Here is a 14695-nt window from a genome sequence, read left to right on the forward strand (position 1 = left end):
AATCCTGTGTTCAGTTTTGGGCCCCTCACTACAAGAAGGACGTTGAGGTGCTGGAGCGTGTGCAGAGAAGGGCAACGAGGCTGGTGAGGGGTCTGGAGAACAAGTCTTCTGAGGAGCGGCTGAGGGAACTGGGGTTGTTTAGCCTGGAGAAGAGGAGGCTGAGGGGAGACCTCATCGCTCTCTACAGCTACCTGAAAGGAGGTTGTAGCGAGGTGGGTGTCGGCCTTTTCTCCGGAGTAACAAGTGATAGGACGAGAGGAAATGGCCTCAAGTTGCGCCAGGGGAGGTTTAGATTGGATGTAAGGAAAAATTTCTTTACTGAAAGAGTGGTGAAACATTGGAACAGGCTGCCCAGGGAAGTGGTGGAGTCCCCATCCCTGGAGGTATTTAAAAGACGTGTAGATGAGGCGCTTAGGGACATGGTTTAGTGGGCATGGTGGTGTTGAGTTGACGGTTGGACTCGATGATCTTAGAGGTCTTTTCCAACCTCAATGATTCTATGATTCTATTCTATGATTCTATGTTGTAACTGGGAGCGTGCCATCAGGCTGCTGTACTGTGCCCCTTGAGGAAAAGGTTCAGCAGGAAACCCCATCCACTATCATCCATTAAATCAGAGCTAAGTTTCTCCTGCTTCAGAAGTGTTGCAGTCCAACTGACGCTATTTCAGGTTCTCTCATCTGTGGTACTGATGACAAGAAAAGGAATAAGCCTAGGTCACTGTGCTTAAAAAATACCCATACTTGATCAAATGAAGAATGTTAGAAACAATAGAGATAATACCTCTTGGGTAGCTTTACAATAATTAGAAACTTAGACTTAACTGCAGTGATTGTCATGAGATTAGACCCTTCTTTCAGCAACACGAATTATTGATTCTTTTGTAAACCTGCATTTCAGGAAAGCTAGTTTTTACCATTTTGCTAGGCTAAGAGTGTCTGTTCATGTCACAATCTCTTGTCATTTTGAGGACAAGATTTAGCCAATACACAAAATGGGGGCAGGAGAGAAGGGGAGAACGAGGAGGCAGAGAAGAAATTATAAGTCTGAACTCATCCTCTTCTCCATTCCCTCCATTCCTTTCACGGTGTCAGCTGGGTCCAGCTCCAGACTTGCCTCATTGTAAAGCTTCAAGAGGGGTTTTCATAAAAGTAGAGCAAGTGACTAAACCAATTTGCCCTCTTATCTGCAGTGTATAACTCCGTGTATGTACTAAAGGCAGGTGCTGGGCTGAAGGCCTTGCCCTGGGAATGAAACTTTGCTAACACTATGCTATTAATGGCTTCCTGGAAGAAAGTATGATGGGAACAACAGAGGCCCAAGTTTAGATAAATAGAACACATGCATGTTTGCTTTGGGTTCTGATCTTCAAAATTGTGCAAACAGCCAGAATTCCCCTCCTGTTTATTTGAAGAGTATTGTATTTAAAAAACAAATAAGACTAAAAAATCAGTGCTGTTGCTGGAATACAGCAATTTGATTTAAATGCACACTTTAAAAGGCAGCTTGCATTCTCCAGTAAAATGCATTTTCTACAGAAAGAGAATGCCTCTTATTAAACCAGGTGATATATGCAAAAGGGACAAACTTTCAGACACAGAAGTGACCTGGCTTGTATATCAGAAAGCTCGTCTAATAAATCACAGTATAGCATACAAAAAGACTTTTTTTTTTCATTTATTTCTGGCTGATTTAATCAAAGGAAAGGCTCGGAAATGTACCAAACAGTTAAACGACACATAATGTAATTTTACAAGGAATTAGTTGAATAAATATAAAGTTTTCCATCCTATTCGTTACTCAGACTCCCCACTCAAAAATAAATACAGAAATTTCAAAAGAGAATATACAAGTTGGTAGGAAAATATGAGACTAATGAAGTAAAGAGCAGATAATGCAACTACTTTTTATTAGGCTCTGCTCTTACACTATTAAATGAGACATTGATCCTGTTTCAGGGTAATTAGTATCTTTCATGGCCAACATTAAAAGCTAGTTTCTGTTTCAGCATGCTTGGGGGCCGGACAGGCTGGGGGGTCCCACACCAAAAATAAAATTTGTGAATTGAACCATTTCTGTCAGCAACAGGGAAAAAAAAAACCCAAAAGAAACCGAAAAAGCCCCAAATCCAAGAAAATTACGTATTTCAAAGGTGTACATTCCTAAGGCTTTTCTGATATTTTGTGTTACAAGAGGTGCTACTGGCTGCTTCCCACCAGCAAGGAGTATTCTTTTATTTTTCCTTAACAAGCGGAATCTGTTTCAGCATGCTTGGGGGCCGGACAGGCTGTGATATCCCACACCAAAAATAAAATTTGTGAATTGAACCATTTCTGTCAGCAACAGGGAAAAAAAAAACCCAAAAGAAACCGAAAAAGCCCCAAATCCAAGAAAATTACGTATTTCAAAGGTGTACATTCCTAAGGCTTTTCTGATATTTTGTGTTACAAGAGGTGCTACTGGCTGCTTCCCACCAGCAAGGAGTATTCTTTTATTTTTCCTTAACAAGCGGAATCTCGGATAGTTGATTGGGCAACTTAATGACTGTTTTCAGGGCAAAAGAGAGCAGACAGATCAGAATCCTGCTCTGACATGCTGCGTAGTGAAATTAGTCTCTTTCCAGTCACAATAAAAAAAAAAACCTAGAAAGGTTAGCATCCCTAAGATTAAATTAGCCCGTGTAATTCCTGTTCAGCTGTGAATCAGTCAGCAAGATTTGATTCATTTATATATTCAAGGGCACTCCGATAGCCTGTGCAAAAAATACCTCCTCAGAAGCTGAACACTGATTTGCAATTTTACTATTTTTAAAGTTACTCAGTATCAATCTGTCCTGTGAAGGACTTTGAGCTGCATTTTTCTTCTTGCATCTCTCTGTGAGGAAAGGCTTTAAAACATCCCTTAATATAAAGGTTATTTATTGTTGTTGTTAAGACCCTTTGTGTTTGCTGCTAGGATCATCTCAGCACATCTCATCTGACCAATTTCCTGATGCTACAAGGCCATGAGGTAGCCATGGCACCCTCGTTTTCCCTCCTCAGCGCTCATGGCAACACCTCAGCAAGTTACGGTATGTAAGGCTATAGTTACACTGATGGCTGAATCCTTCTCTCTTCCAGAGCATCCCAGAGTCTGGTCACAAGTATTACCTGCAGTTCACTACCGAAGACTACAAAAGCAGGGTGAGTTTACAGTCCACCATGTTTCTTCTGACAGTGTGCGTTCAAATGAACTTCAACATCTCCAAAACAGGGTACATTTAATTGCTTTTGTAAACAAATCTTTCACAATGGAAAGACTTACCTTTATGCTTCTACCTGCCTGTCCAGCATGGGGCATGGTTTGCTCTTAGTATCACCCGAGTATCTCATCTAATGGGTCCTCTGCCTCTGTCGGGGTCCAAGTGGTCAGAGCACCGTAGTTACCTGCTTTGCTCAGTGCCTGAAGAGATTGTCTCATTTAAGTCACATCAGGCAACCAAGCGCCTGAGTGAAACTTTGCAATGGTCCAAACTCAGTGTGACAGTATGGTCCTTGTTATCCAGTTGTAGCTCCTGCTGTGTCCGCACACCAAAATGAGAATAAAGAGTTGACAGTTGTGTTCTTTTGAATTATATCCCCCCCCATTCATTCTGTCAGACAGTTGTCATGAGCAATTTTACTGTAAGCATCTGCTTTTCCATTACACACACATTTTACGAAATTCAGATTATTTTCAGAATTTAATATGAAGCGTTAGATTACTTTTGTTTTAAGGCTGAAGTATCATACAATGAAATGCCCTGTTAATGTTATTTCTTGAGAACTCTCAAATGTATTTCCAAGACGACTTAGTGCATTTCTGCTACACTTTAATTAAAAACTTCTGTTAAATCACTTTAGCCTTGTGGTTTTAACCTATTTACTTCTCTGGAAAAAAATTTGTATCCATCTAAAGACTTTCTTGACCCCTGTACAGCTTCATACAAGGCGTCTCATAAAGACATGTACATACTCCACATGTACACTTCACATAATACCAAGAGCTTTTTTAAGAATGTGTTGCTGGTAAGAAAAATCTCAATTAAAGATAACAATTTTAAATTCTACCTTTACAGGAAAATGTCGGGAGCTGCCTTGCTACAGTGTTGTATCCGAAGACAAAGTCTCCGCCTGCTGTCAATATCAAGTGCACGTATACCAAAGACCAGAAGCAAATCCAAGAAGAGGACAACAGACTTTACAAAAAAATTAGGCACCAAACTAAACCAATAATCGGAAACAATATTCCAGGTACATTCCTCCAAATAATCAATTGTATTTCATTTTATCTCAAAGAGCCTGGGCACTTTTAAGAACACAAGCAAATGTACATGCATTTCAAAAAGTAGACACAGACATTTACAGTAGCACCCTAAAACCATAGAGCTAACTATCAAAACAATTCCACCTTGCTAGCAATTCTTGGGGAGAAAAAAAACCTGCTGCGTTTTAGCAACAGCGGTAGTCAACACAATGTTGTGAAGGTGTTTTGGATTTAAAAACAAGTCTATGCAGTTTTATATTCAAGTAAATGCAAAATGTCCTCAAGTAATAACAACTGCCTTAACCCACACACCTTCCCCAGCTGCGGGTGGAAATTCACAAGGGATGACTAACAGGATTTTTCCATCCTGGAAATAGAGCGCCCCAGTCCCTCTTTTCTTCCTGGCTAGGTAAGGACCTCCATTACCGTGGATATTGGGTTTCTCACCTCCTTGTGGGGACCCTGTGCATAGTGTCTCTTGGCAATTTCAGTTCCGTCATGCTTTCATACTTGTACTGTGACTGCAGGTTTAGCATCATTCTCCTCCCTGTTCAAGATTGTAACGCATCTGAGGGAAGAGTCACTTCCCAGGAATAGTGCTACACCAGGCAAAAGTGTTCTGTGAACAGCCAGAATTAATCATTTTTATATTACTCTCTTTCTCCCTTGCAGACAGCTATGGAAATATTGAACCTGCCCTGGAGCCAGTGTGGGCTTTGGCTGTCGCTGGCAGCAGTTACATAATGTGGGAAAAGTCAACGGAGAACTTGGGGTACTTCATGGCACAAGTCAAGTCTGTGAAGCAGTGGGTAAGCAAAGTGGAAATTACAAGTCTGCGTTACAGAAGCTAATAGAGTCTACCAAGCAGCAGAGAATAAAACAACCATCAACAGCTCACGCTCTCTGTAATGGGTGTGATTCTCCCAAAATCCCAGTGGCTTCTCCATACAAGTATCTCCACCTCTGGACAACCTTGTCCAGGTTTTGGTGGAAAAATTTTACTCGTTTGGACAACATTTGTTTTTCCTTATTTGCATGAGCGGATCTGTTGGCTTCTGCAGGTTTAATCAGGAGATTTGAACGTACGGTCCTGCAGTTCATCAGCCCCATACTAAGTCGCTCCTAGTACTCTTTGCCCTCCTAGCCAAGCTCGAAGGTAGCATCAGTCTAGTACCTGACATACGCTCTCTGAGGAACATACCTTACATCTGCAGCATATAGAATAGGAGTTCCCAAAGCTTTGTGTCCCTCAGTCATCTGTGATCAACAGACAGTGTTCGGTTTTTATTCCCTAGTTACTTAGAATGAGATTTCTCTGAAGGAGAGATCAATAGGTAAGATTCTCAAATTTATTTGAGGGTTAAACTCAATTAATTAGCATCTGAGTCAAGCCTAGCTTCATGTCAGAGAAGTCAGACTGCAGAGCCACGTTGCAGTTAGTGCCTCCAAAGTTTTTATGCAGGAAGTGTTCCTAGTTCCCCGTCTCTCTACATACAAAACCCGTCTCACTCCAGCCAGCGACCACAGCCATCTCGAGCCCTATTCATCTCGCTCCCTAAGCAAGCTACATGCAGTCAATGAGAGTAGACTCTGAACTTCCACAATGTAACTTGTGTTCTTGATCATTTTTTTCTTTTTCATACACGCCCAGATAAGGAAAGATCATTTTCTTGAGTTTGACTACACTGTCCTACTCCATGAAATTCCAACACAGGTAAGAAAGCATACGCGTATAATACCTCCTTTCATCAACAGAGGAACAGTATAAAGATCATAAAAGATGTGTATTTTTAAATCTGTTCTCCAGGAAATTATTTCATGTCAGATGCGCCTCACTTGGCTTCCTGGTCGCCCTCTGAAAGTGAAATACTTCTGTGCTTCAGAGAATCAGGGGCTCGAATACGGGTCTGGAATGGAATCTGGATCAGCTGCTGGGATTTTATATGAAAGGGGAGCAAATTTTTAAAAGAGATTGTCAGCTTTATGGCTATGTATTAAATGAGAAAATCCTTGTGTTAATAGATCTGGAGTTGTGATAATTTTTCTATACAAGTCGAACAGTGAATTTGAATGCTTTCACTAGTCTGTTTTGTTCCAAAATTAATTCCTGTAATTTCTTAAACTGCAAGACTCATGTTCTAGAGTTCTACCTAAAAACTTTGCTATGACATACATACACAGATAAACATACACAAGCTGATTTTATGTCACTAACTTACTGTTACTTAGAGTAACATAGTTTGTGAACAAAGTTAATATATTTGGATAAAAATCTTGAGAAAAATATTAATCTGTCAGTAAGAAATATTTGTCTGCTAATTTTTTTTTTATTTTTTGGAATAGATACATGCTGATTTCTAACTTAGATCTCCAATAAAACAAATACCATTACGCAGGCTCGAGGTGGGGTTTTCTTTCATGCTGCTGCTGTTCGACCCCAGCTCCCCATCTTCTCCCAGTGTTTGGCCTTTAAAAGGATGTGGATGAGCATAGGCAGCGAAACGTCTCCCGCAAGGCCCTACAGAAGCCAGTAGCCAGCATCTGCACGGCCCTAGTCCTGCTGACGCACCACTGTTCCCTGGGGTGTGAGCTGACATAAAAAGGAAGTTTCTTCTCTCATATTTGTGAAGGCAACTCAGAAAATATTGATATAAGGAAAATACGTTTTGTTGTCTCTCCACATCTCTCACCAGTCCAGAACACTGCAAGGCAGTGTTTGTCAAACGGAAATTGAGAATGTTGTCTTAGTCTATTTGCAGTACGACACAGTTCTCGCTATTCTACCTTCAACGAAAAGACAGAACTGCAAAGACAGTAAGGCTCTGTACAGATGGATTTCCACATTTGGGTTTGGCGGGGGAACAGCCCGCTGCCAGAATACCCCGTCAAACAGCTTTTATATTACTGCCTGCCGTGTCTTGTACCCATCCTAAATACGACAAAGTCCTCCTGCAAGAACATGTTTTTGTCCTCTCACACCAAATTCTCCGTTTCGGTTTACAGCAGACCCGCTGTCCTGCCTTTGTTCACTGAGATTGTGCCAAACTGTTTCGGGTTCGTCATTTTTTTTCCCCATTAACAAGATTTCTGCCAGGTTAAGTTAACTCCCTATCAATAAGTACACCTTACTTAGGAAAACAGGCAATGGTCTCTGCCTTCTGGGATGGTTACATTCTTTATAACTTGTGGTACACTGCGCTATCGTTGATCTGTAATTGGTAACGATGATTAAGGTATTCAACATGAAAGCTTTAACTGGGAGATATTTAGGCTGGGTGATCTGTTAACCCCCCAAATTCAGGCATTTTACACAAGTGTATTAGTCTGATATACTTTTACTGACTGAAGCTTTCTATATCAGCACATCATAGGCATTACAATAAATTCAGTGAAGCAGCATTTCACATACTCGTGTTTTCTTTTGTGCTGGCAACACATTTCTCATCATCAACAGCGTGAAATCAGAGCTTATAATGGCAACATTTCTTAAAGAAATTGGTGATGAAAATATTTTTTTTAGAATTTAAATAAGAAAATAGCATGGATTTTGCACTTTGGGGCTCTACTTTAGCAATGCATTTAACCACAAGTTTAGTTTCCTTACCCTGTTTTTGTCACTGCTCTCCAGACCTAGAACAGAGGATCAGGCACTTCCAACTTACCAGATCGGTGTAACTTTGACACCAAATAAGCAACGCAAACTTAGGTTAGTTAAGAAACTGCACAATAGCTTCTGGACAAGTAGCAAACCTGTTGGAATTCAAAGGCAAAATTTCCACCAACTTCTTTAGGGCCAAGATTTCAGTCAGTGGATCAGAACCTAAAATCATACAGTTTTTACTCAAGCAAAATTCTTGGTTACATCAGTGTAGACGTTATCCAAGCCAAGGCTCAGACGGGTTCACAGTGAATTCTTCACGCTAAAAAAACGCGTGCAGAGCATATCTGTAAGAGGTTGTACAGACAAGAGTAGTAGTTCTCTTCCATCTTTGCTGCTAGGAAGAGTTCAACTAAGATATACGACAAGTGCTATCTAAAATTTGATTAAAGAAAAAAAAAAACCCATCCCGCACAAAGAAACAAAATCCAGGGCGCCCCAAAATTAGGCGCTTGCTAGTGCTTCTGTCCTTCTTCCACTGTCCCCCACTATCCATTAGCCTTCCCCCTACCCGCAGATTTTCTCCCTCGCATTTAAGCTCAGCAGACCCCGCTGTGCCTCAGCTGTCCCTGCACTGTGCTACCCGGGGCCATGCTCTCATCGGCCGCATTAGATTTGTGGAGAACCAGCACACATCTGGCAGAACCTATTAGCTGGGATTTCACATCATGACTGGCCTCTAATAAGCATAATATAAAAGCCATAAATATAAATAAAATAATAACCACCCCATTTATTTCTTGCATTCATACTGCTTTTGTAAGCCATCTTTGAATTTTGGTAAATGTGCTGTATTTGCTTGTTTGAGAAAATCTCCAAATGTCAGAGAACCTGCAGGGCTTTTCTTGAAACGAGTTCCAGCTGAGTATTTTCACAAAAATAAGGCTCTGAATGCAAGGGAATCAAGAAGGATTTGGCCCAAAGCAACATTATACTCATATACAGCATTATACATGTGTTTGTTTAGTCAGCATTTACATGCCCCTGACAAATCTCTGACGCTGTACTTTTTTCAAGGTTAAAATAAGTAATTTTCACTGTCTTTCTGTGAAGGCTGAGGGAAAACCAGCCCAGCCACTGCAGTTCTGTCTGCGTCTGGTAAACATCAACCACAATCCTGTGCCAGGAATGTAGCTGGTTTTGAACTGGAACTTCATTCTCTGTTTACTGGAAGTCTGCAAAAGTGCTGTTAAGCCGAGTAGGTCAGGAAGAGAGAGCACGCAAAGAAAATTCAGCGTGGATCTTCTGGTAGTAATTAAAAAAATACATTGATGATAATATCTTCTCTTTCTCACTTAACTATAACGTCCTTGTTTTATCTCCCTTCTATGAGCGAGCAAGATCTGTTCAACTGATTCCCAAGCTGAGCATCATCAGCAACACGCCCTTTTGATTGTAAGGTTCTGGGGAAAGGAATCTTTTGTTTGGTTTTCTAACAAAGAGCCAAGAAAGCGAGCCCATAAAATAAATCCACATTGTTCATAGCTTTGGAAAGACTTAACTTCTACGTATATTATTATCAACTCTTTTCAAATGCCTTGCACCATCCGTGATAAGCAGGTGTGGTGATAAGCAAGTTGCACTGACAGATGACTTTGCCCAATTCCTTAGGACTTTGGAGGCTCCTAGCATTGTTTCTGAAGGATGAGGAGGGAAAACTGACATTCGTTCCCTGGACTGTATGCTCTAAGTGCAGGAGCTACAGGATCTATGCTTGGGGCACGTATGTGAAAACTGCTCAGCACTGGATGACGATTCACCCTCATGCCTGTCCAGCAGTTAATAGGTAGTTTAGTCTCCTAAACTAAGATTTTTAAACTTTCAAAAACAAAGAAACAGGAACTAGCCTAATTACAAAATAATGATGTAGCAAGTAAAAAAATAAAATTACTTTAATACAAATGGATTAAGACAAATTTCAAGACAAATTATCATCAGTGCTGTAACATTTATATATTTTGTTAATGAGTAGCAATTTACACGTGAACAATTCTGTTGTGATCTCCTGGTGGCTTCTGAGAATACCACAAAGGAAGGATATTATGATGAAATTACAAGCCCGAGTCCCACTGCAGCCTGCACTTATCCAGCCAGCCTTGATTGCTGAGCTTTTGGAGAAGGATGTGAAAAACTGTTCAACGTACTCAAGAGGAAAAAAGTCAGCTCTTGGCTTTGCCCTTTTTTGCAGGAAGTCGTCCTGTTGCTTCGAGGTATTTGTTAATTATTTCTTCTTGAGTGCTGGGCGAACATGGTTGATATTTACAGTATTCCATTGTATATTCACCCTTTCCCTGTAGAGTTGGAAAAGAATAGTCAAAGTGAGGACGCTAAACATGTAAACCTATTTAGCAGTAGGCCACACCCCAATCTGTGAAATAACATGCGATAAAGTATACCAACACTGTGTACCGAGGCACGCAGATAGGAGATGCAAAGACATACAAACAGTATCCGAACACTGTTCCTTTGATACAAGATCGCCTGCGGTTCCCATCTCATCAGCCTGACATTCTGCTTAAAAACTGAAAGTGATCACGGCATTAATAACAACCCGTTCGAGTGCTCACAGAATACCGGCACTCGCCTGTCACGAGATGTGGAATAGCATATTTTATGTAACACGCAAACTCACCTGATTCAAATGCATCCAACGAGCGTATAACTACAGGCATATATATTATTAAAAAAAGGACATCTTAATAGCGTGAGCACTACTGTCAAAGATCTCTTCTACTTGCAGACATTTGTAACTTAAGGAGTATGCCTCAACTGTTCCAGCCTGTGAATTTAATACCTTTACTGGTACCTATCATTTTGTATTACTTACGACTCTGAATCTCTTCCCTCCTCAAAGTATGAAAGAATTTTTTGGCCAGAAACGACGCAGCTAATGATAGCTATGTTAATTAAAAAGCAGTTGAAGTAACAGTAAAAACTGTAAGGTTATTTTCCTATTCTGCATCTGCTTTGATTTTTATCACTTTTACTGCTACATATGCTACGTATATGATGATGCAAATTAGCACACTTGATTTACAGAAATAAACATGTTCTAGCAAAAAGTACCAAGAGTACTTACCTCTGTGCAAGACCTCAGCTCGGTGGCATATCCAAACATATCATTCAGTGGCACCTAAAATCCAAACATACTATTCTTGTAAAAACAAGGTATTTTTTCCATCAACTTTGGGTTATCGTCCAATTAATCTCAATTACAATATCAAAAGTCAGTAAAGTCTGGTGCTCTTTGTAAACAGTACTGATCTAATTATCTATTTTTGTAAAGTACCTCTTATTTCAACTGATTTATATTCACAGTGTGTTTTCAGCAGGAAACCCCCAAAACCTCAGAGTTTGAATGCACCAGATACTGGAATATTCCAAACTCGGGTAATCTGTGTCACCCGGGAAGAGATCGTAACATTTGAAATATCTCAAGACTGCAGCTCTAAACACAATTTCCGAAGCAGAAGTGATGCGGAGTGTCGTCTTGTCATTAGCTAAGGCTTTGCTGAGATGATTTACCCTACCACCACTGTTAGATGTACACTTCTATATGACCTAACATGAGAACAAATACGTTTTTTGAAGGGACATAAAAGAAGGATCATTGAAGACAAGTCACTTGCATTTAGCTGCAATTATTACAGTTAATGCAGGTAACAGCTGAAGGAAGACAGCTGACATAAAGATCTTCCCCCTGAACTCTGTGCACCTGTCCTGCTGCACAGGTTTGTTTCCCTCTGAGGTAGCACAGCCAGCCCATCTCAAGAAACCCAAGTTCTGTTTCTTTCTCTGCCACCGTGTGATTTTAGGTTAGTAAGTCGGCTTCTCTGGAGCAAGACAGATTTATAATAGGTTCATTAATACTGCCCAATACACTGCCACGAGTTGAAAATCAGTGTTTTGCTTATCCACTGAAAAACCTGGCTACAAGTTTACGCATATTAGTCAATGAGTAGAACAGTAATGGAGTCAAAAGGCAAGGCAGGAAAAGAAAAGGTCAGGAACCAGTGAACAATACAAACCTCAGCATAGAGAGTAAAGTAATCCTCTGTGCCGTCTTGCCCTGTGATCACTCCGTGACGGCGATTAATTCCAGCTATCACTGCTCCTTGGAATTCAGTGGGTGCCATCACCTCCACTGCCATAACGGGTTCAAGTATACGCACAGCAGCGTTTTCCATAGCTGGAGGAAAAAACTTACTAAATAATCAAACATCAAAGAACAAGCCTGGTATAATTCAAGATACGCCTATGCATAGCGAAGAAGTGTTTTATGGTTAATGCTAAGTGTTTCTTACATCAGTGGGGGAAAACAGTAATCGACTATGTGGAATTCCAGCTCCCCTGCCTTTTATTCCCAAGACAGTAAAGCTGGGAGGCACACAGTTTGATAGAATCTTCTTTTCATACCTGTGTAAGGTTGAAGATGTTGGTGTTTCTTTATTCTACGAAAACAGGATTTCCTTCATATAACTAAAGGAATTACTGTGCCTCCCTCAAAACTTCTATAAACTCTTGCATATATTCTGCTCTACACAACTGGCCAAACTTTAAATGTATGTATGGATACACCAGGCAACAAATGAACCTATAGAAAGGAGGTCGTTAAATTTAGCTCCAACAATAAAGAAGCCAGCAGGACTACGCGTTCAAATGACTAGCTTTATACCTTGCTTTAGGGCTCCTTCTCCTGCTCTGATGAAAGAGATTTCATTAGAGTCCACCATGTGATGTGCACCATCATCTAGGACGAACCGGACTCCAGATATCCTGTGCCCTGACACTGGACCTTTTTCACATGCTTCTCGGAATCCCTGTCAAGTAACATCTCAAAGTTAGCAGTTTTTAGATGAAAATGAAGCTTAAAAGAGAGTAGCGTTAACAACAGCCTATAAAAGACATTAAACTTAAAAAACAAAATGACAATAACAAAAAAAAAAAGCATTTCACAATTTTTAACAGCAATCCCGTATCTATGCAATGGACCTTCTTGCTTGATAAGATAATGGAAGAAAACAACAGTGGGGAAAACTTTTCATTCCCAAACGTTTGAAAACTTTGTGCTATCATTCTTTGGCACCTCGGTTCGATACTGGTATTTTTTAAAAATAGAAATCATGTAACAAGCAAAGGACAAGAAATGTACTCAGGATTTTGCTTTGTTAAGGGAGTGTATGATCAAAAACTGAAAGAATGCTCTGTGTGGAAAGAACTACTCTAACCACTTGACTGAAGAACAAGATTCTTTTAAGACTTCATGCTTTTTCCAGGATTTGGCAAAAATCTTTCAAGTGTTGCATCACAGAATAACGAAGGAACTATTTTAGGTTGATCCATTATTATAGGAATTCAAAGATCGTGGTAGGTACTACTTAAAGTACTACGTGATAAATTATACAGTTACACAGAGATAAGCACAGAAGAATCCTGCAGAAGAGATTAAGAAGAGTATTTGGTAATTCATGCAGAAAATCTAGCTTGATTACAGTTTCCTACATAACTGGCCTCAGAGAAGTCACAAAAAAAGTTACAATACTTTGGGGTTAGAGATGAGAATCGCGTGGCCACAATCAAAAGCAGAAGAGGGCCATTAAAAAGCAGATTCAACAGAAGGAGGCTTGTTTGACTACAAGAAAGGAAAGCCTACCTTTTGCACTGCAGCACTGCTATGGAAATAGAGCAAGCACTACCAAAGAAAACAAACAGCAGCTTCTAAATCAAGTGGAAAACCTAGGAACGTAAGATATTAAGCAAAGCCACAAAAACTTGATTCTGCTTCCACTGAAATAACGGGAAAAGCCTCCTTGCCTGGGGCAAGCACAGTCACAGTAAATGTGGACAGTACAGCAGGAAAACAACAAGAATCAGTATTTCTTACATCATACACACACACAAAACACTTTGTACCTTTTCAATAGCGGGCACGAATTGTTTTGGAATATTTGTGCCAATGGTTCTGTCTTCAAACTCTAATTTTGTGTAGTCCTCCGGATCCAGGGGCTCAAGAACGCCTATAACTTTGCCATACTGGCCCGCTCCGCCCGTCTGTTTCTTGTGTGTATATTCAAACCTAAGAACAAACAAATCCCCCCAGAATACCAAGTTACACATTACACAAACCATGCGCTAACCACAGTTTTCTAAGGAAGAAGTTCCCATTCTGCATTTTGCTTTATTCCATTTGGTTACATGTAACCAAAATGGCTAAATGCCGTAACAGCGGCTAAAACAACAGCTGAGGCTATTTAATGCCCAAAGAGGGAGCACCACGGTTCTTCATCTTGCAAGCAGGAAGCCGAGAGACCGCGATGAGTTTAATCTCTCAAGAAACAACTGCAAAAACAAGATTCTTCTGTGTGCGGTAAGCAACGCTAATAAAGCCTGCTTACCTTTAGGCTTGTGCTTTTTGTTGACTGAATAAGTTTTTTTGTTGTTTCTGCACATACCTACAGTTTCCAGCCACAAAGTACTTCGACGTTAAGTGCAGACACTGAACAAGGGGATAATCGGAGAAAACTTGCGAGTATGAACAGTTAAATACTTTTTAAGTGAAACTGGAGGGATCTGAGGTCTCTCTGAAACATCTGCCCCCTGTCCCACCCGGCTGGGGGGGGATACACAGCGCATCGGCGGTGGGACAACCCCCGCATGTCACAACTCGTCCCCGAAGGGCCTCCGCAGCGCCCTGGGCCAGGCAGCTCCGGGCGGGGCGGGGCGGCCCCGGCCCGGCCCCGGCCCCGGTCCTCC

The 14695-nt window shown here is 40.8% G+C and overlaps 3 protein-coding genes across 3 annotated transcripts in view; 2 read left to right on the forward strand and 1 right to left on the reverse strand.

Moving 5' to 3' along the window:
• The first annotated feature begins 3046 nt into the window (after positions 1 to 3046).
• On the forward strand, positions 3047 to 9738 carry LOC103899084 (ovocalyxin-32). The gene is made up of 6 exons (XM_019471986.1): positions 3047 to 3070; positions 3120 to 3182; positions 4097 to 4271; positions 4957 to 5093; positions 5936 to 5998; positions 6092 to 9738. The coding sequence occupies exons 1-6, from the start codon at positions 3047 to 3049 to the stop codon at positions 6248 to 6250; spliced, it is 621 nt and encodes a 206-aa protein (XP_019327531.1). The 3' UTR covers positions 6251 to 9738.
• Positions 9739 to 9872: 134 nt separating this feature from the next.
• GFM1 (G elongation factor mitochondrial 1) overlaps positions 9873 to 14695 on the reverse strand; it is a 23770-nt gene continuing 18947 nt past the window's right edge. The window contains exons 13-17 of the mRNA XM_019472118.1: positions 13856 to 14018; positions 12618 to 12762; positions 11971 to 12131; positions 11022 to 11075; positions 9873 to 10233 (exon numbers count right to left, since the gene is read on the reverse strand). Coding sequence (XP_019327663.1) covers positions 10102 to 10233; positions 11022 to 11075; positions 11971 to 12131; positions 12618 to 12762; positions 13856 to 14018 — 655 coding nt within the window. The 3' untranslated portion in view covers positions 9873 to 10101. The remainder of the gene's footprint in view (positions 10234 to 11021; positions 11076 to 11970; positions 12132 to 12617; positions 12763 to 13855; positions 14019 to 14695) is intronic.
• The window catches only part of LOC103898990 (latexin), a 6503-nt gene continuing 6064 nt past the window's right edge, over positions 14257 to 14695 (forward strand). Inside the window, exons 1-2 of the mRNA XM_009279386.1 lie at positions 14257 to 14309; positions 14401 to 14471. Coding sequence (XP_009277661.1) covers positions 14257 to 14309; positions 14401 to 14471 — 124 coding nt within the window. The remainder of the gene's footprint in view (positions 14310 to 14400; positions 14472 to 14695) is intronic.

This window comes from Aptenodytes forsteri, unplaced genomic scaffold (genome assembly GCF_000699145.1).
Source record: "Aptenodytes forsteri isolate BGI_AS27 unplaced genomic scaffold, ASM69914v1 Scaffold299, whole genome shotgun sequence".
NCBI classification, from domain to species: Eukaryota; Metazoa; Chordata; class Aves; order Sphenisciformes; family Spheniscidae; genus Aptenodytes; species Aptenodytes forsteri.